The 26,084-nt window shown below is 34.3% G+C and overlaps 2 protein-coding genes across 4 annotated transcripts in view; one reads left to right on the top strand and one right to left on the bottom strand.

The window, feature by feature from the left end:
* Positions 1-22,695, bottom strand: part of LOC121371407 (fragile X mental retardation syndrome-related protein 1-like) — a 33,872-nt gene extending 11,177 nt beyond the window's left edge. For 2 of the 3 annotated variants that reach the window (XM_041497282.1, XM_041497298.1), the window contains exons 1-11: positions 22,645-22,695; positions 16,724-16,776; positions 15,282-15,375; positions 14,248-14,402; positions 13,419-13,484; positions 12,782-12,875; positions 11,777-11,893; positions 4,114-4,299; positions 3,385-3,463; positions 2,449-2,576; positions 185-271 (exon numbers count right to left, since the gene is read on the bottom strand). In XM_041497282.1, the coding sequence (XP_041353216.1) occupies positions 185-271; positions 2,449-2,576; positions 3,385-3,463; positions 4,114-4,299; positions 11,777-11,893; positions 12,782-12,875; positions 13,419-13,484; positions 14,248-14,402; positions 15,282-15,375; positions 16,724-16,776; positions 22,645-22,695 (1,110 nt within the window). The remainder of the gene's footprint in view (positions 1-184; positions 272-2,448; positions 2,577-3,384; positions 3,464-4,113; positions 4,300-11,776; positions 11,894-12,781; positions 12,876-13,418; positions 13,485-14,247; positions 14,403-15,281; positions 15,376-16,723; positions 16,777-22,644) is intronic. The other variant, XM_041497290.1, reaches the window with a different exon arrangement.
* Positions 22,696-24,114: 1,419 nt separating this feature from the next.
* Positions 24,115-26,084, top strand: part of LOC121371398 (WD repeat-containing protein 44-like) — a 41,072-nt gene continuing 39,102 nt past the window's right edge. Inside the window, exon 1 of the mRNA XM_041497270.1 lies at positions 24,115-24,249. Coding sequence (XP_041353204.1) covers positions 24,194-24,249 — 56 coding nt within the window. The 5' untranslated portion in view covers positions 24,115-24,193. The remainder of the gene's footprint in view (positions 24,250-26,084) is intronic.

Raw genomic sequence — 26,084 nt, 5'->3', positions numbered from 1 at the left:
TAATTTATTCTGACCTGCCATTAGTGGAGTTTCCCCTTCGTTAATTGGATTAGTCATATTCTCAACAGTCAATCAAAAGGAGATTTCAGATCAAATTCAGTGACCTTGAACCGAATTACTGGCCGCTAAAGAAAGAGGTTCAGGTGTACAGGAAAACAAACAATCTTAGCATGACACTACTTACCCGTAAATGTGTTAAATGGTAATCCAGTAACAATTGGGCATTTCCAATACTTTCAACAGTTCCTACGAAAATGAAAGGCACATCTCCCTAAAAATGAAAGAAAAAAGAATAAGAATTTTAATTATGTGAAAATATGTAATAGAAACCATTGTCGTCTATATACCTTTAAAACAGTTTAATAACAGTTTTAATGTACACATGTAGTATTCTATTTATTACCAACCTACAATTGTGACTGCTTGTGAAGCCTAGAAAATATCACTGCAGTCATAACAAAATGCAGTGTAAAGCTACTACAAAATAAGCTTGAACACCTCAGTGGGTAATACAAGTTAGATCATCAACTGGAACTGCTAATGAAACCACACAAAGTTTTATCTTGTTGATCTTAAAATAATGTATCAGCACACATTTTGAACAATTGTGCAAACATGTATTGTTACAGATGTTACAGAAGAGCTAAGTAATTTTGCCTGCTACCCTGAACCCGTTGACCTCCAACATACAATCTCGTTCCAGCCAGTGCACCACGACTGGTATATCAAAGGTCATGGTATGTACTATCCTGTCTGTGGGATAGTGCATATAAAAGATCCCTTGCTGCTAATCGAAAAGAGTAGCTCATGAAGTGGCAACAGCAGGTTTCCTCTCTCAATATCTGTGTGGTCCTTAACCATATGTCTGATGCCATATAACCGTAAATACAATGTCTTGAGTGCGTTGTTAAATAACACATTTCTTTCTTTTTTTCCAACATACAAAACCCGGCAGTGATTCATATCCATGCACTCTATTTCATTCTTTAAAAACCTCACTGGTTTGCTGGACTCTAGCCTACGATTAACCTTCTGAGTACAGCAGGCGAGATATCTCGCCCGACGTCACATCAGTCGACATACTGTATACTGTATACCGTGCATTCCACAATTCATATTTCCCGCCGTTTTGCACACGACACTCACCGGGAACGGAAATATAATAAAAGATTTTTTTTTTTTTTTCAAAATGGGGGCTTCTGTCTTGATTTTTCAATTCAAAATACCTTGAAATTTTGAGTTTAAAAAGTGGTTTTCAGCAAGTATTTTCGCTTGACAACAATGGCGGCAAATCGCGGTCATTTTCAGGGATCGATAGCTGATTGTGACAGCTAATTTGATAATAAATTTTATCGTTTTACCAACAACGAAAATCACCAAATATTGCAATATGAATCATATTTCGGGTTTAAAAAAAAAATCTGGTCAGAAAACCACTGTTATCGGGAATAATGGACATAAATACTGGGCAGCTGCCCACAAATGCCATAAGTAAACGCAACTTTTTTTTTTTTTGCCTAATTTTAATCACCATTAGCAGATCTAAAAATAATAAAAATTACAAAAAAAAAACATGAAAATAATACATACCGATTCATATATGAACTTTATTTCATATAATATATTTATAAAACATTTAAGTGAATATATGTGAGTAAAATTATAAACTTGTACCCACTCAACATGGTTTTTGTCAAAAATTAATCCAGTAGTCTAAAGGTTAACAAACTCCAGCTACATTTAGCAGGCATCATTCAACATACATCCATGGTATTTTCGGGGCAAAATTTTCAATTTCTAATAAAATAACAATTATTACATGAAATTTAATCATCATATTAAAATAAAAATTGCCAATTGTTTTTAAAACTTGCAATTGACGAAGCTGGCCAGTGTCAGAGCTAGCCATGATATTATTTTCTAAATTGCACACAAAAATATATATATTTTTTTTATTTCTTCCAAAACACTTTTACTTTTCTTCTTACGTCAAACCAAACAGAAATTATTTCCAAAAAACATTTTTGTAGGAGATGACGGACTATAGTTCAGGGTTTCTAGACAAATTTTTTAATCCAATAGCCATGGGATCAGTGATTTAAAAAATTTACTAGCCACGATTCAAAATTTATTAGCCCCACCTTACTTTAAGTTAATAAAATTTACTAAATAATAGTAATAATCAGATATGTCCCCTGAAGACAGAGAGCTTAAACACACTAACATTGGGGGTTGGGTGGGGTCAGGATATTCATATTTATAAAATAGACTTAACTGCAACATTTGACAATTTTGTATCACTAGCCATCGGGCATGGCAATAGTAGTTATTTACTAGCTCAACATTGAATATCACTAGCCATGGGAGTGGGGCTGCCATAATCTAGAAGCCCTGATAGTTAAATGTTAGCAGGTAACACCAAGTATTTCTACACTAAGTATTTCTTACAGTCTTTTCCGGCCACGTTCCTTCACTCACATCTTCGGCCTCATTGTCTCCCTCTATCTTCACTCGCACCACACCAGACTTGTCAACCATGTCTTGAATCGTCCGCCCATTCTTACCAATAACCTTGGCTGAAAGGAACAAAATAAAATTAAATTCCACTGAAAAATATTTTCTTGAAACATCATAGTAAGAGAAAACAAATAAGGGAAGGCTTTATATTGTAGGCGAAATTTAGTGTCGTAATGTCTGTATAAAGTAAAGTATGAATGTCAGTAATGTAAAACTGAACGTCAGTAATATGAAATTGAATGTTGGAGTGATCCCTTCTTCCTTCCCACCAGTACATTTTTGTTCAACCAGTGGGGTTTTTTCTATAGGAGTAAGGATCTTGCCAGACAGGACAGAACACATCCAGGCCAGAACACATCCAGGCCTTTGCTTTCCCCAATAGGTCCACTAAGGACAGATTCCAAACATTCACTGCTCCTCTACCACCAAGCTACATTCAGAAGAACAATGCAGAGTAATACCCAACAGGCCTGCCAAATCTGTCCCTCGATCTTGACATTAATCATCAACAGCATTCTTAACACACTGTATTGAGTTAAAAGTCAAGCCATTTACAATCAGCTTTAAGACTGAAGGGTGCTTGGTATAGGCCCCAACCTAGAATCTGCTCCAACACAACACAAGTTTTCATCACTGAGGGGAGGCACAAGGAAAAAAGCTTTTAACCATTGACCCCGATCCTGGACAAACCAATCAGAATGCTGAGGTGTGTTCCCAGGACGAGCTTGACCTGTAGCTCTTTGCCTGATGCAAGGTAAGAGTTAATTATATGTAAACCGAAATGAAAGAACAAGGGTGCAGCTGTAATCACAAACCCACACACAAGTAAGACGGAATACTGAACTGGAATGAAACCCAACCACACACCTACTAAATCCCTAGGCACTGGGAACGTTTCTTCAGAGAATTCTAATGTGTTGCGCGCTTGTTTCACTGCATCCTTTGTCTGAAAAATAATTAAAGATCAGTATAATGTTCTATCATCCCAACATCACCTATTTTAAATTATTCAATCTGAATCCATTTGTGTTTGTGGCCATTAAAATTATTAAATTCTAGGGAACATTTTAGTTCCATTTCGAGTCTATATCCTGAATTAATTGTATGATGAAAACCCCCCCCAAAAACATTAAAATATTTGTGTTTGTTCAATATATTTCCCAATGCAATAACACCCCTCATTTCTACTTATCTCTCTCTAAACTTTTCTCTCTTGCTATTTTCAAATGACCAGGTTAATAAAATGATTCTACACACCTTTGGATAAATTTACATCTTGATTTCTACACACCTCTGGGTAAATTTATATCCTGATTTCTACGTATCTCTGGGTAAATTTATATCCTGATTTCTACGCACCTCTGGGTAAATTTATATCCCGATTTCTACGCATCTCTGGGTAAATTTATATCCCGATTTCCACGCATCTCTGGGTAAATTTATATCCTGATTTCTACGCATCTCTGGTCAAATCTAAATCCCGATTTCTACGTACCTCTGAGTAAATTTACATCTTGATTTCTATGCATCTCTGGATAAATTTACATCCCGATTTTTATGCACCTCTTTAAAATGTACACCTCTATTTCCACCTACCTCCCCGTAAACTTTGAATGTGCACGTGGCCTCGTCGAGCTCGATGCCGGTGATGCCCTCCACTTTGCGTGCCTGCTGTATGTTGGCACCGTGCGTGCCGATGGCCAGCCCCATGAGGTCCTCGCGCACTATGAACTCCTCCATGTAGCCTGAGCGGATCTTTGTGTTCTGAAACAGACTAACTCCCTGAAGTTCGCACAGAAGACAGAGAGCCAAAACCACAACGTTTAATAGTGCAGCACAGTGCGGCAGAAAGTGTGTGGAATTAAACCTGTTTATATATATGCATGGAGTTCATTCATCAAAAACGACCTACAAAGATATTAAAGTATTTCATATTTTCAACAAATATGTATCATGAATGGCTCATATGTAATTTTTGGACACACTAACCTTCTGATTACTGCAGGCGAGATATCTCGCCCGACGTCACGTCAGTCGATATACTGTATACTGTATACAGTGCATTCCACAATTCATATTTCCCGCCGGTTTGCACACGACACTCACCGGAAACGGAAATATAATTAAACAAAACGATTTTTTTTCAAAATGGTGGCTTTTGTTTTGATTTTTTCAATTGAAAATACCTTGAAATTTTGAGTTCAAAAAGTGGTTTTCGGCAAGTATTTTCGCTTGACAACAATGGCGGCACGTCGCGGTCATTTTCAGGGATCAATAGCCGATTGTGACAGCTAATTTGATAATAAATTTGATCGTTTTACCAACAACGAAAATTACCAAATATTGCAATATGAATCTTAGTTCGGGTTTTAAAAAGAATTCTGGTCAGAAAACCACGGTTATCGGGAATAATGGACATAAATACTGGACAGCTGGCCACAAATGCCCGTAAGTAAATGCAACTTTTTCGATTTTTTGCCTAATTTTAATCACCATTAGCCGATCTAAAATAATAAAAAATAAAAAAAAGACACGAAAATAATACTTACCGATTCATATATGAACTTTATTTCATGTATTTATAAAACATTTAAGTGAATATATGTGAGTAAAAATTATAAACTTATACCCACTCAACGTGGTTTTTGTTAAAAATTAATCCAGTAGTCTAAAGGCTAATAGTAAGTCAATCTCACCCAACTCTCAAGTTATAAAATAAAATTTTGATAAAAACAAAATTCTACTTATAGGTGAAGATATACGGTATACACTCAGAAGTCTGAACATGGCTTTAAGAACTGAAAATTTCTTACACCATTAATAGTTTATACACCCTCTCACCTCAGATCAAACATTAAGATAACCCATTTTATTTTTATATAACCTGTTACTGTCCATGTAAATAAATGTCCAAATGTCTATGTGCGAATGCAATATGGGATATGCAAAGCTAGACTTGAAAGAGTGACAGGCAAATAAAATGATTGTTCAGACCAAGAGAGCTCGATATCATGATCCACGCAGCTCAAACACTCTGCCAACAGTGTAAAATCCTATCCTCCCCTCAGATGAAAGAAAACTATAAAAACTATTTTTCATTAACATTATCTAAAAAAATAAATAAATAAATAAATAAATTAAAAAAAAAAAAAAAAGTTTAGACATAATTCAGTAACTGACACAAATGAAGAAGATACTGTAACGATGTATTCAAACGTAATTTACAAGTTCTACAAAAAGCTCCCTGTTTGTTATTAACAAAACTTGTCAACTACAAGTACCTCAGTGATCAGCAAAGCATCTAGCCATTTTTAGCAGAGATGGCAGTGTTTGTTTTATATAAGGAGTCCGATATTTATTACATGTAGCTTCAAATTCTAAATTAATACCCTAGCACACTGTAAAAGGCGGCATGAAAAAACAAGCCTTCCACACAAATAAATGTCACACCTAACAAACTTATACATGTAGTTACATCCACCATAAATAAAAAATAATTTAATTTTAATTTAATAAAGAAAAAAGAAAAAAGAAGAAGTTTTTAATGTATATATTGAAATGAACATTAACAGATGAAACTGTTTACTGTAAACCAACTTTTCATTTATCTAGGACTTTTAGTCTGTGAGAAATTGACCTGAATGTAATAAAGTTAACACTGAACTAAAAAGTAAAGTATTTTAATTAAAAATAACTTTAAAAAAAATTAAAAACAAAATTTAGCACGCACAGAGATGAATGTACATAGATCAGGGTTAGATGTTGACTAAAAGTAAGCAGCAAATTTACCTGCCAGGAAGCATTATTTCGAACAGTACATACAGTTTTAATGTCATTTTTAAAACTTCTTTTTAAAGGGAAACACCCTAGTTACGTTTATTTGTTAACCATTACGGCGTTGTTTTTCGCTATTAAACCCCATTTTTCACAAATAAAATTGCATTTTACTTATATTTTATTATTTAGAATACACATTTCCATTCACCTGAAGTGCTTTTTGGTAATCCTGATGTTTGTAAAACCACGAAATGCATTTTTTCACACGACGTGTTGTCGAGAAAAAAACGTTAAGCAAGCGGGGTCCAATCTATTTTTAGAGGGGATATTTCCATTTCAATGTCACAGACGTTGGTATATCACGTGACCGTTATCATTTTGGTTCGGTTTGTTTTCTTGTGCACTATTCGTATAATCAACATCAGATTTGTTGTTGTTCATTTGTGAGATTTTTCTTCACAGTTCGTGAACATTTTCAGTAACAATAAAGTTCAGACAAGTAAGTGTCTCAATACAAAATGTTACAAACCCTTAAAACCAATAATTTTGCTAAGTCTTACGATATCTGGAGAGGGGATACAACCAGGACAGAACAGTTGGGACATGTCCAGGAGAGGTGAAACGAACGCACCCCAAGTCTGTGAAATTTGTCGTGACGTAGGCATTGTTGTGCTTCGAGCGACATCTACCGGTGACATCAGAATACTAACTTTCAAAATTATTTCAAGCAATTGGGACATGGGGATTCCCATGGTATTTATCGATATAAAACCTGCTTTTTCACTCCATTTGATAAAAACGTGATCTAAGTGTGTTACAGGTTTGTAGATTAACCAAATTATAATTTATTTTCGCTGGATGGAACTAGGGTGTGCGGCTTTAATCAAAATATGCCCCCATCTGGACTTTTTATTTATATTTTATAACTGTTTTGTTCATTTACCAAATAAGCAAGTCTGGTTTGTATATGTATTTTGTTTAACCCATAGCGATTGTTTTCTAAAACTTGCAGCATTTTTTCTTATAAGTGAATGAATGTTTAACGACATCCCTGCACAGAAATAAAAAAGTAAAAAGCGTTAATTTTCATTGTGTTAAATACAATAGCTGTAGAATTAATAAGTTGTATATTTCCACTGTAAAGCCTATTAAAATATTAGTGTTACCGTTTTCACACAAACAATATTTTTTACAAATAAACACAGGTCACTTTTAGCAGGATGTTAGAAGCAGCTGAAGTAGTAGAAGAGCTAGAAATCAAGTCACTTAAAACTTAATCAGATATTATCTTCAGTTTTCAATCTGAGGAAAATCAAGTCAAACTGAAGATCATTCTCTTCAAATGGTGCCAGGTGAGCCATCATATGCAGTTTCAAATAAAAAGTTTTTAATTGCAAGTCAATAACAGGGATGTGAGAGGGGCTGGAACAAAAAAGCTTACTGCGGCTGGGGTCCAGGGGCCACTCAAGTGCCCCTGAAGAAAAATTGTTGTTTGCAACCCCAGAAACTGCCAAAAATTGCATTCAATGCTAACAAATCTAAATTGGTTATAACTTATAAAATAAGGCACACAACATAAACTTGAAACCGTGAAAACGTGCAAATGAACCTTGTGTGGTCAACAGTATTGAACATTATGGGTTTTTTTTTTTTTTAGACAAAATGGAAAAGTGCATTTAAGCATTTCTGCGTAGCTCTCACATCCCTGCAATACATTTACAGCTCTCCTAAAACTTTTCAGGCAATTGTGGAGAGGAGTGAGACTGATCACTTGCTGTTCCTAATGAAGACTATCTTTGACCGAGTATATACACCTATCTATCTGCATTACAAGTAAATATATTTCTCTTTAAATATTTATTTAAAAAAATTTTTTACATGTAAAATTTAAAAAAAAAAAAAAAAAAAAAAAAAATCTTTTCTGCTTTATTTCCATTATCAGTTTGTCAACTGGCAATAGTTTAGTTTTATTATAAGCATAGTAAAATTTTGTCAAATTAATGGATTATACTTCACATATATGTTGTTTACATTTGTAATAGACTGTGTGTGAAGAACAAAAACATAGGCACAACTTTTCTTTTTACAAAGAAAGAAAGAAATGTTTTATTTAACTACGCACTCAACACATTTTATTTACGGTTATATGGCATCAGACATATGGTTAAGGACCATACAGATATTGAGAGAGGAAACCCGCTGTCGCCACTTCATGGGCTACTCTTTCCGATTAGCAGCAAGGGATCTCTTACATGCACCATCCCACAGACAGGGTAGTACATACCACAGCCTTTGATATACCAGTTGTGATGCACTCGCTGGAATGAGAAATAGCGCAATGGGGCCACCGACGGGGATCGATCTCACACTGACCGTGCATCGAGTGAGCGCTGTACCATTGGGCTACGTTCCCCCCCCCCCCCCCCCCCCCCCCCATCCCATTTTTTTTACAAAGTCAATGCCAAGATTTCATTTTAAATACTCTGAGGTTTTGCTTCTGAAGCTTAAGCAGAATTAAAGCAGAAACATAACGCTGGGTGTGAGCGAGTCTTGTGGAACACAAATAATTAAATCATATGAAATCACCCACATCAAACATTGCTGACAGCTGGTAATAATTGCCAGTAACCTGCTAAAAAAAGAAGAAGCAAGAACTGTATTATTAGAACGGACATTTTTGTCCGCTGTATAGATGTTAATGTAATAGCTATTTCTTTTCTGAAAGGTTCTGCCTAATACGTACAAATTCTACAATGTTAAAGCGATACTCACAGCTTCATGCATGTAAATATGTTAATCAGACAATACACCTGATACTTCATTAAATATTTTTTAAAACGTATTACATGCAAACACTGTAGAGGGGGAAAATTAATATTAAAAACACTAATACTGTATTTCACACAAAAAAGTAATTAAATTTAATAACATTTTCTTTGTTAACATGTAAACATATTACATTAAGTTTGTTTGTTTTGTTTAACACCACCACCATTAAATTAATTTATTATCATCAGCTATTGGATGTCAAACATTTTATAGTCTTAGGAAATCCACTACATATTTTCATTACCAGGGCTAGCTCTGTGTGACCATAAAGTTTCGCCAAATTATCTATTAAACTTTAAAAAATGGCACAAAACCAGTTATTTTCTAATAAAATGTAGTAAAATTACTTCACAAATTCAAAATAAAATTCGCCAATTGTTTTCAAAATTTGCAAATGGCAAATTTAGCCATTGCCAGAGCTAGCCCTGCATTAGTAGCATCAATCAGAGACCAATCGAGCATCAGGCGACAGCTTTACCAACGGGCTACGTCGCATCCCATATTACATTTATGCAAATATAAACCAAGTTTCACTGATTTAGGGCTTACAATTTGTGAGAACTGGAGCATAACAGGGAAATTTCTAAAAGTGGAAAAGTATATATATCACCTTTAACTTGCAACACGACATGACAAAAAGCAGCAAGAGAATTTTCATGTGTACTTCTCCCAATGACTGGACAGTACTTATGATGTCCTTAAAATTAGGACTAATCGCAACTCCCACCATTGAGCTACATCATATCATTCTTAACCTTCTGACTATTGCAGGCGAGATATCCCAGGGATCAATAGCTGATTGTGACAGCTAATTTGATAATAAATTTGATCACCAAATATTGGGACATGAATTGCGGTTCTTTAAAAAATAAAATTGGGGTCAGAAATAAGCAGAAATTTCCACTAGTCCATCGGACAAATACATATAGAAATCTACTTGTCCGTTAATACTTTCACATGTCCAAATCAGTTGTTAGGTTTATTCAAGTGCAAGGACATTAGTTTTGATTGCTCGAAATGAAACTGCATTAAAAAAATTTACTTGTCCACTGGACAACCACTATGGTACATTTTGCTTGTCCGAGCAGATTTTCACTTGTCAGGACAAATGGACAAGTGCTTATTTCGAACACCGAAAGCAGTTATTGGGAATGATGGACATAAATACTGAACAGCTGGCCACAAATGCCCACAAGTAAATGCTGCTTTTTAGATTTTTTGCCTAATTTTAATCAACATTAAATGATCTAAAATATCATAAAAGTTACAAAGACCCACCGAAATAATACCTACTGATTCAAATATGAACTTTATTTTATGTATTTATAAAACATTTAAGTGAATATATGCGAGTAAAAATTATAAACCTGTACCCACTGAACGTGTTTTTTTGTAAAAAATTAATCCAGTAGTCTAAAGGTTAAAGGAGCACTACTAAGATACCAAAATAAGCAAAAACCGTGTAACCCATGCACCGTTACCATAAATTACAGGCCTGGTGACCTATATATATATATATATATATATATATATATATATATATATATATATATATATATATATATATATATATGTTTACGACCCATTTATTTAGTTTACAACTGCCATTATCATTCCTCCACAAACATGCTGATACTTTATTATTCGTTCATACTGCTATTCTCATACTTGTGTGCTATTTATATTTCTCGACTTTTGATACTTGTGTTTTTGCAAAATGGTTTTTTATATTTAAACCGTTTTCGACTACTGATTGGTAAAATTTAATGACCCTTCGTGGTTTGCTTTTTTGTTCAAAATGTTTTGTGCAGAATGATGTACCGTTTTCGACTTTCTTGACATGTGGTAACCTCCCAGTAACCTGAATGACCCTTCGACTTTTTTCAATGTTTGCTATTTAGAGATGAAAATTATATCAGAAAAGAAAAAAAAAAAGAGAAAAGAATTTTTAGATAACTTTAAAGAATGGTGTAAAATAGGATGTGCTTGTGAGTTTTTTTATTACAGAACAAGGATAAAAACAGTTTTCGTGTTACAGTAATATCTAGTTTTCGTGTTACAGTAATATCTAGACTACAGATTTTCAAAACCATCTTAGCCCTAAGATATCATAAAATCATCATAGACTATGACGTCACTACAAAACACACCATAGCCTACAACGGTGTTACGATATTGTAGTGTTAATATAGTTTTGTAAATAGGGACATGAATTACGCAGCATTTTCATGTCTGATTATTGAGAGTAATATTTATCTTAAAGATGCAATTATTACTATTAGTAAAGTTAATTTAAAAGGCTCATTACTACTAGAAATACTGTTATTAAAGTGCAATGCTATCTTCATACAAACCATAGGCTAGGAGAAATGCTTTTAAAAATAAACAAAACATTCAAAAAATATTTGTTAAAAATGTGTCATTGTACGCTCATAAAAATTTGAATATCTCCGTAGCAATGTTTATCCTAAATAAGTAGTCTAACTTCACCAATTTGCCAATAAAAGATGCAACAAAGCTAACTAGAATAAACCTCCACAAAAACTGTAATACTGTTCTAACGCAGGCTCGTTTTAATCGCTTTGGCTTACCTACCAATACACCAGCATTAGTATTCTAATCAATGCATACATGTTCACATCGATCTACAAACCTGCAACTTTTTAACTGCCTCTTCTGTTCTTTGCTTGAGTAAGACTTTCTGACGAAGGTTGCGTAGAAACATGTCACCAATAATGGAAGCCTTTTTAATCACAGATTCGTTAGTGGACTGAAAAAAAAATCCAAAAAAATTCAAATAAACAGGTGCATTATTTGTGTTACTTACATAAACTTAACATTTATGTCAATGCTAATTGTAAATTATTTGAAGTAAAAGATGAAAAATAAAATAAAAAGTTGAGTTCTTCATCGGGGATCGATCCTATGACCTCGTCATATCTCTGGCAGTCACTGTTAGGGGTCATCCTGACCATAGACAAAGTAGCCAATTGCTATTTGTTATGTAAAATGGCTACAACATTGAGTAGTTGGCTAATATAAATGTTGTTTAAGTGTGCAACTTTTTAAATAATTTTCAAGTAAATACCCTACATATCTGAAATCTTTCCAGTGCGAGCCCTGCACTCCACAACTGATCTACATCTCCCAATGTCACTGCCAGAAAGAAATTTTTTGGTATGGCACTATGAAATTGAATGCAATCAGAGTCAACAGGGGGTATGGGGGGGGAGGGGGGGGGGCCTCCCAGAGAAAGAAAATAGGTTAATTTTAGGGTTAGGGTTAAGAAGATCATATAGCATTTAATAAGAGTAATTAATGTTGTCAAAAAGTTAACTCAAAAAAATAAAATATGCAAACATTTATGTATTTTACCCTCTGGCAGAAGCCCCGTCTCCCATACATCACCCAGGGCTAGCTCTGGATCAGCAGAAAAGTTCGCCAAATCATATATCAAACTTCCAAATTTTATACATACTCAGTTATTGTGTGACAAAATATCAATTAAGACTTGAAATTCTTTCACCAAATCAAAATAAAATTTGCCAATTGTTTTCAAGATTCGCAACTGACGAATTTGGCGAGTGTCAGATCCCCCCCCCCCCCCCCACCACATACACAACAACCACAGATGTGTAACATAATGCAGGACGTGTACCAGAATTTGAAGAGTATTCTCTGTAGCATTGTAACTGAGAACAGCCGGACCGATGTGCTTTCGGAAGTCCTCATGAACGGTATCTTCCTGACACCTGAAATATCAAGCAAGAGATTTTCAAATCTTAAACCAAATATAACGCAAAAATTCCACAGCATTAAATGTCTTGCCTACCTGAAACTGATTTGGTGAATATAAAAAAAAAACCAATTCAGGATTATTCTAGGTCTTTAAAAAAATTAAAATAATAAATAAAATTAATTTTTGAAGAAAAAAAAAAAATGAAATGAACATTTGTAGATCCAACTATAAACGACATGACATACACTGATGAACAGTTAAGCAAAGTAAAATAAATTACCAACAAAATGTGCACCGAGCTATGACAATAAACAAGTTGGTGTACTGATATCTATTGTATGATTTTGCTTTTAAAATTGAATTAGGTCTAAAGTATTACAGCAACTTTTATTTTCTAATTAATAACTCAGCACTTCAGCCGAGTTTTTGTGGAAAAAGCTTCACTTAACCGGCTAGATTAGGACCTGAATATGGTGTAAGTTTAATCCTGACTATGAAATAATTTTAGGTTATATTTTATTTTGTGTATCTCAATATACTGTCACCAAATACTTACACATCCCTCAAATCAGGTGGAACTTCCAGTATATATTTGAAGAAACTGTTTTTAGTGATTGGAGGACTGAAAAAATGCATAATAAAAGGTTATTAAAAATTGAAGATATTACATTCAAAACCAGGGTTTTTTTCAGTAATAATCTTGTAAAACTGAATCATGCAACATATAACACAACTGTAATACGTTGGATAGTTTTAGATTGATATTTTGTTATTAAAACCTTCATTATAAAAGCTTTCGTGTTAATTTGTAGTGTTAAATTATATTTAACACAGGAAACAGATGCAGAAAATATGACAATGTAGTTTATTTATGATAAAATGGTCAGCCATCTTTGTTTGTTCATGTAAAATAATGGTTAAATGAATGGGAGAAAGAGACTCAAGCAAGCCTCGTCCTGGGTCAAAATTTCCACCACCTCAGGTGTACTTTTTCTATCCCATATGACCACATATGATGGAGTCTATTAGTCTACAAAATTAGATTGCCCAGATAGATGATATCACATCTGAACATCCAATACAGGCATGTAAAATACATTTTATCAACAGGTCCAGGTGTGAGGGTGGATTATAAATCCATATTTTCAATTCTTCAGAATTTATCATTTTCAATACAAAGAAATAAAATAAGAATAATGTTTAAACATTAACCAGATCCTAACACCCCACCTCCAAATTAGTAACTTCCTAGATACGTCCCTCATCAAGAAAAACAATTTATATGGTGATTAATGTAGATCAGTGATTAGTTTTGTATTGACTTTGTAAGGATATAATAAATACAAAAAAGCGTACAGCAATTATTGTAAACCATGCTGTCTTACTTTGTATTGACTGGGCGAATTCTGTCCAGGGGGATGATATCGCTGTACTGTTTGTCCATTCCACTGTATTCAATGACAGCAAACTCCCCTTTAAGCATTTTCAACTTTCCCGGCCACCACGCAAATGCAGCATCTTCCGATGATTTTGCGTAAACCTAAAAAGAAAACCATTGATATCACAACTTTTATGTACTGCACAAACTAAATCACATTTTCATTTTGAGAAAAGCATTTCATGAATAACATCTTTATTTATTAAAGAAAATGGAAGATTCCAAATAAATATATGTACCAGATGTTAATTCTCCGAAAACATAAAATAAATCATATATAAATGTCCCACATCTAATTCTATTTTAAGTTGTCTCCCTTTAAAGTCAAAATTATTGGAGAGTGATGACTATTCAAAGTTGATTGTGTTTATTTTACAGCCCTCAAAATTTGCAAGGGCACTTAGCAGTGTTGCAAAACTGGGGCCTAATTTCACAACGGTCTCTTAGGCTCTGCTAGACAACAAAGCATCTTTTTTTCAAATCTTTTAGCATTGCACTGCGAGATCACAAAGTTGCAAGAGTTTAGTGAATTAGGCCCCTGATTTGCAATGACATTTTCAACATTATCTGTACTACTTTGCCGTCAAATGATGATCTGAACTTCAAGAGCTGATCTGAATGTCTACAACAGGCCTCGGTGGTGTCGTGGTAAAGTCATCAGACTACAGGCTGGTAGGTACAGGGTTCACAGCCCGGTACTGGCTCCAACCCAGAGCAAGATCTTAAGGGCTCAATGGGTAGGTGTAAGGCCACTACATCCTCTTCTCTCTCACTAACCCACTAACCAACCAATAACTAACCCAAAGTCCTGGACAGACAGCCCAGATAGCTATGTGCCCAGGACAGCATGCTTGAACCTTAATTGGATATAAGTGCATTAATAATATTTTTTGAAAACCATATAAGCACTGCAAGTTTCAACGACTGTTACAGTATACTAAAAAATTAAATAGTAGTTTAAATGTTCATGTCTGAACTCACTTCAACACGATCGTCATCTTTATACTCGACTTTCCCACTTTCTTTAGGGGGCAGCCGAACCTGATTGCACTTAACACGTCTTTCTGGCTGCCAACTGTAAAATTGAAGGGAAAAACATTCAAAATTGAACATGGTAATGATAATTTCAAAAGCACATATAATAATATTCAAAAGCACATATAATAATATATACATGTGTGTGATGGTGATCACCATTTTAACAATGCTTCAAACATCTTTGTTTTTAAAGAGACTACAATAAGTTGACATAAAATGTGAACTTTTTTTATTTTGGACAGGAGTGCTATTGATTTAACTTTTAAATGTATTTTGTATATATATATATATCATGAGTGCTCTACATACTAAACATGCCGCCATACATATACATATTTATATACATATGTATAGTGTTTTCCTTAGCCAGTGTTCGAGATTAACGGTATCCCGATATCCCAGGGATACCAGAATTTAATTTTGGATACCAGACTTCAAGAACCCAGTATCCCACCGGGATACCATATAATGTTGTTGGGTTTTTTAATCCTGCATTTTTATTTTTCGCTAAACAATGAAAGTCGTCATTTACTGGTGAAGTTAAGTAACAGTATTTTCGAGCTAGTACCCAGTCTAATACTATGCCATAAAAATATCTCCCCCAACTCATACCCAGTCTAATGCTACACTGGGGCAATAGCGGCATAGCAATAGACTGGGAACCGCTAAGTCACTATTGTTTTTGTTGGATGTTTCATCCCTTAAAATTTTATTTGAGATATTGATTCCACATCTGCAGAAAATTGATACAGGTAAGTTTATCACTAATAATGTCAGAATCACTTTTAAATTACTGCTAAATATTAATTTGTTAGTATTCAAACATAGATTCCGTTTGATTGCAAATTTCACAAATTCTGCGACTGCGGCGTTGCAATAGACTGGGAACGAAAACAGTGTTGTCAAGTTTGCTACAATGTTATTTATGAATTTCATTTTGAAATGTTAGTATCCAACTGGGATACTGCCCCAAAATTTGAATCTCGAACACTGCTAGCTTGTTTTAGCATGGTGCAGCACCATGCTCAATAGTCTAGCACCATCTTGCCTTAATCAGCACCATGCTGCCCTGAGATTAAACAAGCCTTTTTCACTAATTAATTCTAAAATTGTCTTTATAAAACATCCCAAAAGGTATTATTAATTAATAAAATATGCCTTTTATATCTTTTGCTATTCATTTATTAAAGCAAGCACATAAATCACATTAAATGTTTATTTCAATTAATTTTTGTGTATTCTTAATGAAAAACAAGTGCCCCGAAAATGGTGAAAATGCCCCAAAAGTGTTTAGTCTACCATGCCTTGCCAAATTTCTAGGGAAATCACTATATGTAAATATGCATGTTCATTCGAAAATCAAAATGACCAAATTCAAAACTCACTTGTTTTCAAACTCAACACAGACTTCATCATCATAAAAACTTTTTAGCACTGCCTATAAAAAAAACAAAAAAAACATTTAAAACACAAACATCTTGCCGTACCGGCTGCAAAATTGCAGGGTTTGAAACAATTAGCAACTTTATGTTATTACTAAGGTAATTACAAAATGTTTCGGTCATTTCATAGGCAAATTACTCATCTACAGCAATTTCGAGCCCACCTAGATCAACTTTACACCAGTAACTTTTGCAACACGATCAAACCCCATCGGTGGGCCCATTGGGCTATTTCTTGCTCCAGCCAGTGCTCCACACCTAGTACACCAAAGGCTGTGGTATGTGCTATCCTGTTTATGGGATGGTGCATATAAAAGATCCCTTGCTACTGATGGAAAAATGTAGAATGTTTCCTGTCTAAGACTATGTCAAAATTACTAAATGTTTGACAGTCAATAGCAGATGATTAATAAATCAAAGTGCTCAAGTGGTATTGTTAAACAAAACAAACTTCTTTTGCAACAAATAAACATATAACTTATAAAGCAACCATTATGTTCTCAACTGCAATAATATTTTATCCAACAGCAATAAAGTTTGTCTGTGTTTAACACCACTAGAGCACATTGATTTATTAATCATCGACTATTGGATGTCAAACATTTGGTAATTCTGACTCTAGTCAATAAAAGAAACCCGCTACATTTTCTTAATGCAGCAAGGGATCTTTTATATGCACTTCCCAGACAGGAAAGCACATACCACGGCCTTTGACCAGTTGTGGTGCACTATTTGGAACGAGAAAAAAAACAATCAGTTGAACAGATCCACTGAGGTGGTTCAATCCTGCGATGCAAGCACTTCAAGCGAGCGCTCAACGAACTGAGCTAAATCCCCCCCCCCCCCCCCCCACAGTAGTAAATTGCCACCGGTAAAACCCCTGACCTCTTACAATTCATATCTAAGCTATGCTATTGCTGCTGAACATCAAATTCAATTAACGTGGCAGGGCTTGAACTCACGGTTTTCAAATGTGAAGCACTGTGCTAGAAAAATGGTTTCAAGAGTAATTTGCATCCCATGTGCACCAGCTGGAGCACATTAATTTATTAATCATAATATTGGATTTCAAATATTTTGTAATTTTTGACATGAAGTTTTACAGAAAACCTGCTACATTTTTCCTTTAATAAATAGCATTTTCTCACAGACAGGACAGCACACACCTCTGCCTTGATATATCAGCTGTGGTGCACTAGCTGGGATGCAAAAACAAAATAAAAAGATAGTCAGAGAATTGGTTTACTGAGGTGTTTTGAACCTACATACATGTATAACGAAGGCACCTTAGGTGAACGCTCTACCAACCAAGCTAGATCGCAACCCCCTCCCCCCAGTATTAAGTTTAAAAGGACAAAAGGAACATAAAAATACCATTTGTCAAATATAATGTATTACAAAAATGAATGCTGGTCAACTCGCCCCAAAAATAGCTTGCCCCAATGGTTGGACAATTCGCCCCAGTGTTTGATCAACCCACCACCAATTTCAACTTCAATGGACATCCCTAAATAATATTGATATCATTAAAAATGGACGTCTACAAGTACAACTTTGGTGTCATTTTATTTATCAATATTACAGTGAAACTTTGCTATTACAACCACGTGTTTGTCTTATTAAAATATTTCTTATATAATTGGAGAGTTCTTAATTTATCGGATTAACCAATAGTCTACATGTAATGACAATGTACAGTTTGATGGTGTATCTATTAACATTTACACACATGAGGTATTACAGTGAACTGAGAAGCCTCCTTTAATGTTGTCACAGTGTATCTGTACCTTTAATGATATTTCCTTAATTTGTGTACAATAAAGATTGAAAGCAGGACTTATCGAATCACAGGTGTTTATTGCCACAAAAATAGTTGGAATGTTCGACTTCTTGATCACGTGATTGATTGAAGCAGGACAGATCCAAACAATTAGGCTTTTTTTCTTTTGTGGGTCTTACATTTTGTCATTAAACCAAACATTGCATACATTTGTATGTCATCCATGCAGTAATGTTATTGTAGCCCTGGCATGACAAGGGTTTTACATGCTTCAAACATCTTGCAATGGTGTGTCGTCAACCTTAATAACTTATCTGTGCCAGTCTGGTTACAGCAAATGAACTGATTGTCCATTGTTCGTGTTAGTACAGTTACTATTCAGTATCGTGACAATTTACATCTTTGAACTCCCAATGAATGTTCTGGCATGAAATATATTTCAGTTCCATTAAATGTAATATATTAATTTAAATTCACTTCAAACATACAGGGCTGTTAACAGGAAATTGAAAAAAAGTTTTGAAGTCGAGTGAAGCGAGAAAACTAATTTGAGCACAGCGAGAGAAGAAATCTGTAATAATCCAGCTGGAGGTCCAGGGGTGCGCTGTAAGCTCACCGGGATTTTTTAGTTTTAAATAAGTACTCCAAGAGTGATACTGAGCCACCTGCTGTGGTATATAACAATACTTATGAAGCTAAATTACCTACCCAATTTGGGTAATAGACCATATGTAGTACTAACGGCATTTGGTGCAACTTTGATTTGCCGAGATTTAGTAGTTTGTCAATTTAAGTTTACACTACGTTTATGTTTTTTTAGTTTGGCAATGTTCTTCCACGACCAATTAAATTTGTTTTTGCTCCACTGTCAATTACTTTCATCTTCACTCTCAGTTCACTACCGTTGCCATTCTGTATTCAGGAAAATCCAGACACCAGGGCTTCTAGATTATGGTAGCCCCACTCCCATGACTAGTGATATTCAGTATTGGGCTAGTAAATAACTACAATTGCCATGCCCGATGCCTAGTGAAAACAAAATGTCAAATGTTGCAGTTAAGTCTATTTTGTAAATATGAATATCCACCCCCAACCCCCAGTGTTAGTGTGTTTAAGTTCTCTCTCTCTCTCTTTAGGCGACATATCTGATTATTTCTATTATTTAGTAAAATTGTATTAACTTAAAGTAAAGTAGGGCTAGTGAATTTTTAATTGTAGCTTGTAAATTTTAAAAATCAATGGTCCCATGGCTTGTGGAATTAAAAAAAATTCTAGAAGCCTTGCAGACACGTAAAGTAACAGCGCAAAAGAGATAAATCATTATTCACCAGGGTTTCTGCCAGAGGGTAAAACAGGTATGACACCATACCTATTTTTTTATTTTTTTTTAAAGTTACTTTTTTCACAAAATTAATTATTCTTATCATTACTGTATGATTTTCTTAACCCTAACCCTAAACGTAACCCATTTTCATTCTAGGGGAGGCCTCCTATTGACTGTGGCTGCATTCAATTCCATAGCGCCATACCCCCAAAATATTTCTTGCAGAAACACTGTTAACAAATAATTTGTGTTTGGAATTTTAGTTTGAAGCACGCGGGATCCAAGATGTCATAAAGGATGCAGACAATTCGTCCACTAAAAAATATTCCACTGTTAAACTCAAGACGATTTGTCTGCAATCAAAAATTGTTCTTGGGCAATTCGTCCACTATATAAAAAAAATTTGTATTAGTTATTTACAGTATATTTCGACCACGGACTAAATAAATGTACAGACACTTTATTTTAGTGGAATATCAACACAGATATTTGCCAGAGAAGTACACAATGTAACCTAACAGCTTTGCCATGCCTATATTTTTAACATCGCCAGTGGCTTTGCCCGTGGCAGAAAGGGGGGTGGGTGGCGTGGGGTGGGGTACAGAGTATGATGGGGACAATTTGATAGACATAGTCTATTATAGTTATAACTATAAATATTGTAATTATAATAGGGAATGGGATAATTAAAGTTAAGTTAGGATTATTGTATTTACAAATTTATTTATGACACTATTTTTGAACAAGCTCTCAAACTTAATAATAATAATAAATATATATAGTTTGTGAAGAGTATAGCTGACGAGTTGAAGAGAGGATTCATGACTGTACAAAGCGGTAAAGGGTTGAAGAGAGTTGAGTAGAGGTTAGGTGCAGATTGTAATAATGTATAAGGTATCTATTGAAAGATGTTTTTGTTACGAGTAAAGATAATCTTGACGTATACTAGTAGTTTACCACAAAACGAAAATAATTAACCATTTCAATGGCTAAGAAATAACATTTTAGATTTATTGGTCTAAATGTTGTAATTGAGTGGGCGAATTGTCCGAGGTGGGTGGACGAATTGTACATGGATGAATTGTACGGCGGATAAACTGTCTGAAAAGCATCATAAATGCCCTTGCGCACTGAAAACTTCCGGTGAAACTGTAGTCTTGAACCCAAAGTTAAAAGACATTGGATGCTTCCAACGACCTATATCCATCTAAACAACCTGTCGGCTATTTCCGCACTAGATAATCTTCTGGTTCCGATATTGTTGTCTAACGAAGAGTGTGGTTCGAGATAGTGTTTCCGTTTTACACCAGCTGCCAAAAACTCTGCTAAAGGTTTATTTAAAAACACATTGCGATCACGCTATTTAGAATTCTGGAATCTATACAGTGGCACCAATAGAAAGGGTCTCCACCCCACCCCACCCCCCAAACTTCTAAACCGATTTGCACAGATCTCAATAATGATCCAAATGACAACAAAAAAGTCCGAAATCTGTGGAATATTGACATCCCTGAACGTAACAGAGTACAACTAGGTGCCTTGACTGGGTTGAGTTGACCGTGTACCAGACGTTTCGCCCCCAAACCAGTTCGTCCCCAGTCAGTATGCCCCCAGGTCTGTTAGCTCCCAAATAGGATGTCAGTTTGCCCTCAAATAGGATGTCAGTTCACCCACATGTGAATAACCAGTTCGCCCCATAAAGATACCACTGTGTCAATGTGAACCACTGTGTCAATGTGAATGTGTGGCCTGGACCCATCTGTGTGTGTCGAGCTTCCTCTAGTGCAACCCTACCCTATTTTTAGGCGATTTCGTGCAGTCCCATGTGCATTTTTAGATGCACGGTTTGGCAGTCATCAATGATAAAATCACCTGTTTAATTAAGAGATATATATATATATATATATATATATATATATATCATCAGTGCCCGGACTGACTCATGATCCGTCACAATCGTGGAAAGACAACAATCCCTCCCTTCTAAGAACTGACTAAAAGTTTGGGGCGAACAGCCTAACAGTTGGGGGCGAATCGACTTGGGGGCAAAGAGGTCAAACTGGAGGCGAACAGCCTTGGGGGCAAAACGTCATGGATTCGAGTTGACCAATTTGGTAAATTTTTGGGGGCAAGCTGACTAAACATTGCAGGACGAGATGACAAACTGATGGGGCGTGTTCGTAGGGGTAAGCTGACCTGCTCCCTAAATAAATTACCATTGGATATAATATGTTAATTGTTATTGTGTTCAAAGCAGAAACGATGTGGGAAGTGTCTTCGACCGTAATTAATACCATTGTTAGACTACAATTTATTTTACATGTATTAAATAAACCTTTGGATTTGGCACTTTTTGGTGAAAACTGTGCTATCCTTTAGGTTTTACTTTCATAATTAATATTAGGACTTTCATTTGGGTTGGACTACAATTCCAGTGCTCAAGAAAAATGTACTTTAACACAAAAGAGGAGCTGGTATACATAATGAAATATATTCCATACGTGTAGAGCTGTTAAATATAACCTATTTTGAAATGTTAACGTCCAGGGTCTACTGGGAGTAAGATGGTGGGGGAAATTACGATTCACGCGCCGGTTTCAACTTTCCAGTGTTGTTGTAACGGTGTAATGTCGACAAACAAAACGCACAAATTACCAATTTGGATTATGAGTAAACTATAAATGAATATAAGTGTTTTATCCTACCTTTATTTTGTAAAGTTAAAAACAACCAATAACCTCAAGAATTCACTGATATTACCTTGTAATAAATCCCATTAGCTCCACAAACTTCGACCGCAAGGTCCTCCATTTTGGATGGGCAGTGGGGTTTCTGGGAAATTCTTACTTTCGCACCAAAAATGAAAGTTACAAAAGAACAATTTAGAATAAAATTAATAATCAGTATACATTGTTTCAAACTATGGATAAAACATTAATGATATAAAAGTTTATTTCAAACCAAATTTACCGTTTTTTTAATAAAGGGTAAGGGTAGTCGCTATTTATACAAAACCGTAATAACAGAAATCTCGGCGTAATGCGCAATTTTGTATGGTCAAACTGCTTATTTTTAATTTAAGGATTGGAATTGGAGTTTAATGTGATATTATAATCATTTATCTTGGTTGAAACAAGACTCTTTTAAATTGGTCAACCAATAGATATAACATTAGTCTATAAATACATTATTGTTCTACATATACTTTTTTTTTTTTTTTTATCTGCATCCCTATTATATATTTATTTATTTATTTTGTTGGGAATTAGTTTTTTGGTTACGGTATATATTTTTTAATTAATTAAAAGCAAAAACAAACATATTGGTGATCGAACTTCCACTCGATCCTGTCTACCCGAATAGGCCCCACCCAAGATATGCAAAAATAAAACAAAAAAGAAGAAAAAACTAGCCTAAGGGGTACAGCATTTCTAAAAATAAAATTTCCCTCATAAAACATATATGTAGGCCTGTCTTAAAACATTTATCAACACTAGATATTGAAGAAAGTCGATCAAGATCTCTGTGGTGACGCTCTTTCTACATTGGGGGGGGGGGGGGGGGAGAGGGGGTCATTTCTTCTTTTTTCTTCTTCTTTTGTTCATTAATTGTTGTTTAATTTGTGGATCGATATATATTATATATATATATATATATATATATATATATATATATATATATATATATATATATATATATATATATATATATATATATATTACCTTTAACCATTGTACATTATTTAGAATTGTACGTATGTCAAAAGAGAGAGAAAACATGTGAATGGTTAATTAATCTCAAACCGTTTACTATTTATAATGAAGTTCTGGACAGATTTGAATATAGCATTATTTTTTTTAAGAGACTACGGTTTGGATCACCAAATAGTAAATTAAAAATAATTTTAAAATTTTAAAATATTACCATTATTTTGAATTAAGATTATGTCATCTGACAAATAGGCTTTTTTATTACGATATATCTGAACGACAAAACTGTAACACATGATCATGACCGTATCTGCTTACAATGCAGAGTCGAATGGGTATTTTTAAAAAAATAGTGGATGATTCCATGAATCTATATTTGGTGCCTCGTCTATATAGGAGGACGTGTAAATAGCATTCTATCGTATACACGATACCAAACAAATTACAATGGTATGTAGTTGTTTTTACTCTTGTTACGCTTTTATGACTGGTAAAGCAAACGACAATGTATTGGTGGATACAAAATGGAAGTTTTGGTTGCGTAGTGTACCAGTTATTACTTGATTTATGACATCGTTTGACGTATTTATATTGCAATTATGGATTCTGACAGTGACTCAGATGAATTTTATGATGCTGAAGACCATTCTATTGAGTATGATATTTTTCCCTGTATGATAAATAACTGTAAAATAATATCCACCTACCAGAACTGTCCTCACTAACACTGGCACTACCTCAGTACCTGCCCCCATTTGAAATAATCATTTGACATTTTAAAAGGCATTTAATTCCCCGACTGCCTGACATTTCTGCCCATGTCCGTTTGCCCCCAGTTGCTGTGTTTGTTCTTGAATAACAATAATATTAACTAAAAATTATTAAAAGACTTAACTTCTAAAGTCTGTAATTTGTGTAAAGAGTTCATTTTAAAAGACTACAGTTGATGACAGTCACTCTTCGTACCCCCTCTTTTGGCTTCATACACATTAAATATAACCTATTCAACATTAATTATTTTATATTATATATTTGACAAAAGGTACATTTTATTTCTTTAATTTTTTAAAACTTAACTTTAACATTTTGTCTAGAGCTTGACTGTATTGAAATTTCAGGTTTGTTTAAATTGTTATCGGTGATGGGGGTGATTTACCTCAGTATCGGTATGGTATTCAGTATTGATACAATACCAATACCGATATTAAGTGGTATTTTTGGTATACTTGGCTTTACATGCATGCCCGAGTTATGTCTCACCTGCTAATTTCATCTAAATAAAATTAAATTCCATACACAAGGCCCTCATCTCTCTCCTCTTTTCAGGTATTTTGCGTTCATCAGATATATTGTCAGTGTTTTACTAAATGGCAGATACAAAATTTCAATAATGAAATTTTGTTATTTTGAAATTTACTCAGTATGGTAAATCGGTATTGACATGATACCAATAACGATACGGAAAACTTAAAACATCTACCTATAAACAGTGTTTTCTGTTAACTATAGAACTTAGAATAATTTTGACAGTAAGTAGACCTGATTTTACTTTTAATGTGGCAAAGCATTGTAATAATATAGCTAATTTTGAATTTGAATGGTGTCAGTATTTCAATGATGTCAATGACATTTCTTTACAATAACAATAAACTAGATACTTGGCATTTCATTTCAGAATGCTGAAAAATTCCAATGCAAAACTTGCTATTGAAAATGTTTTGTTTGAGAATTACCAAAGCACCTGACTGTATTTGAAAAAAACACCTTTTAATTAAAAAATTGTACTGTTTACAAAGTATAGATTTGAAGTGAAATGATGGTAATATACATACATGTGTAGGCCCTATATTATATACATTTATTGTGTACAAAGCCAAAACAAAGGTGCAAAAAGTGACTGTCGTCGACCTTAGGTAAAATAGTCATATTGCTTAATGTCACTTAGGAAATTGAAATTAAAATAAATATAATATTTATGTAATGCAGCTTTTGATGACCTGGAATGAAATATGCCCACTACGGCTGTGACACAACAAGTGCTATATAAAAGTCAAAAGCTCTTTGATCTTCGCAGACCAAACTGTCATTCATATTTTAATAGTTAACTGTAATCATTACATGGATTTTCAGTGTGTGATTTTCTTCTTGATGCTTAATTAATTACTAATTAATTACTGGAATTAACCTCCTCCGTTAATCCAGTATTTAATGAAAGGGCATAGTAAAGACCACCTAGATACCAGTATTATCATCAAAGCATAAAAAAAGAAGAAAATGAACATTCAATAAAAACCTCCACCAAAATCATCTTTAATTTAATACCTGGCATAATATAATGTTGGAGGAGGGGGCAAACTGGTATAACTGTCTTGGGGACGAATGTATGTATTTCCTCCTCTTTAAATAGCCATCAAATAAAACAAATATTAAAATCTGACAAACTTTGTTCATTTCTGCATTATTGATTTCCAGAAACAATATTAAAAGGGC

This window comes from Gigantopelta aegis, chromosome 1 (assembly GCF_016097555.1).
Source record: "Gigantopelta aegis isolate Gae_Host chromosome 1, Gae_host_genome, whole genome shotgun sequence".
NCBI classification, from domain to species: domain Eukaryota; kingdom Metazoa; phylum Mollusca; class Gastropoda; order Neomphalida; family Peltospiridae; genus Gigantopelta; species Gigantopelta aegis.
Note: the sequence above shows the minus strand (reverse complement) of the source record. Positions and strands in the feature narration are given on the sequence as shown.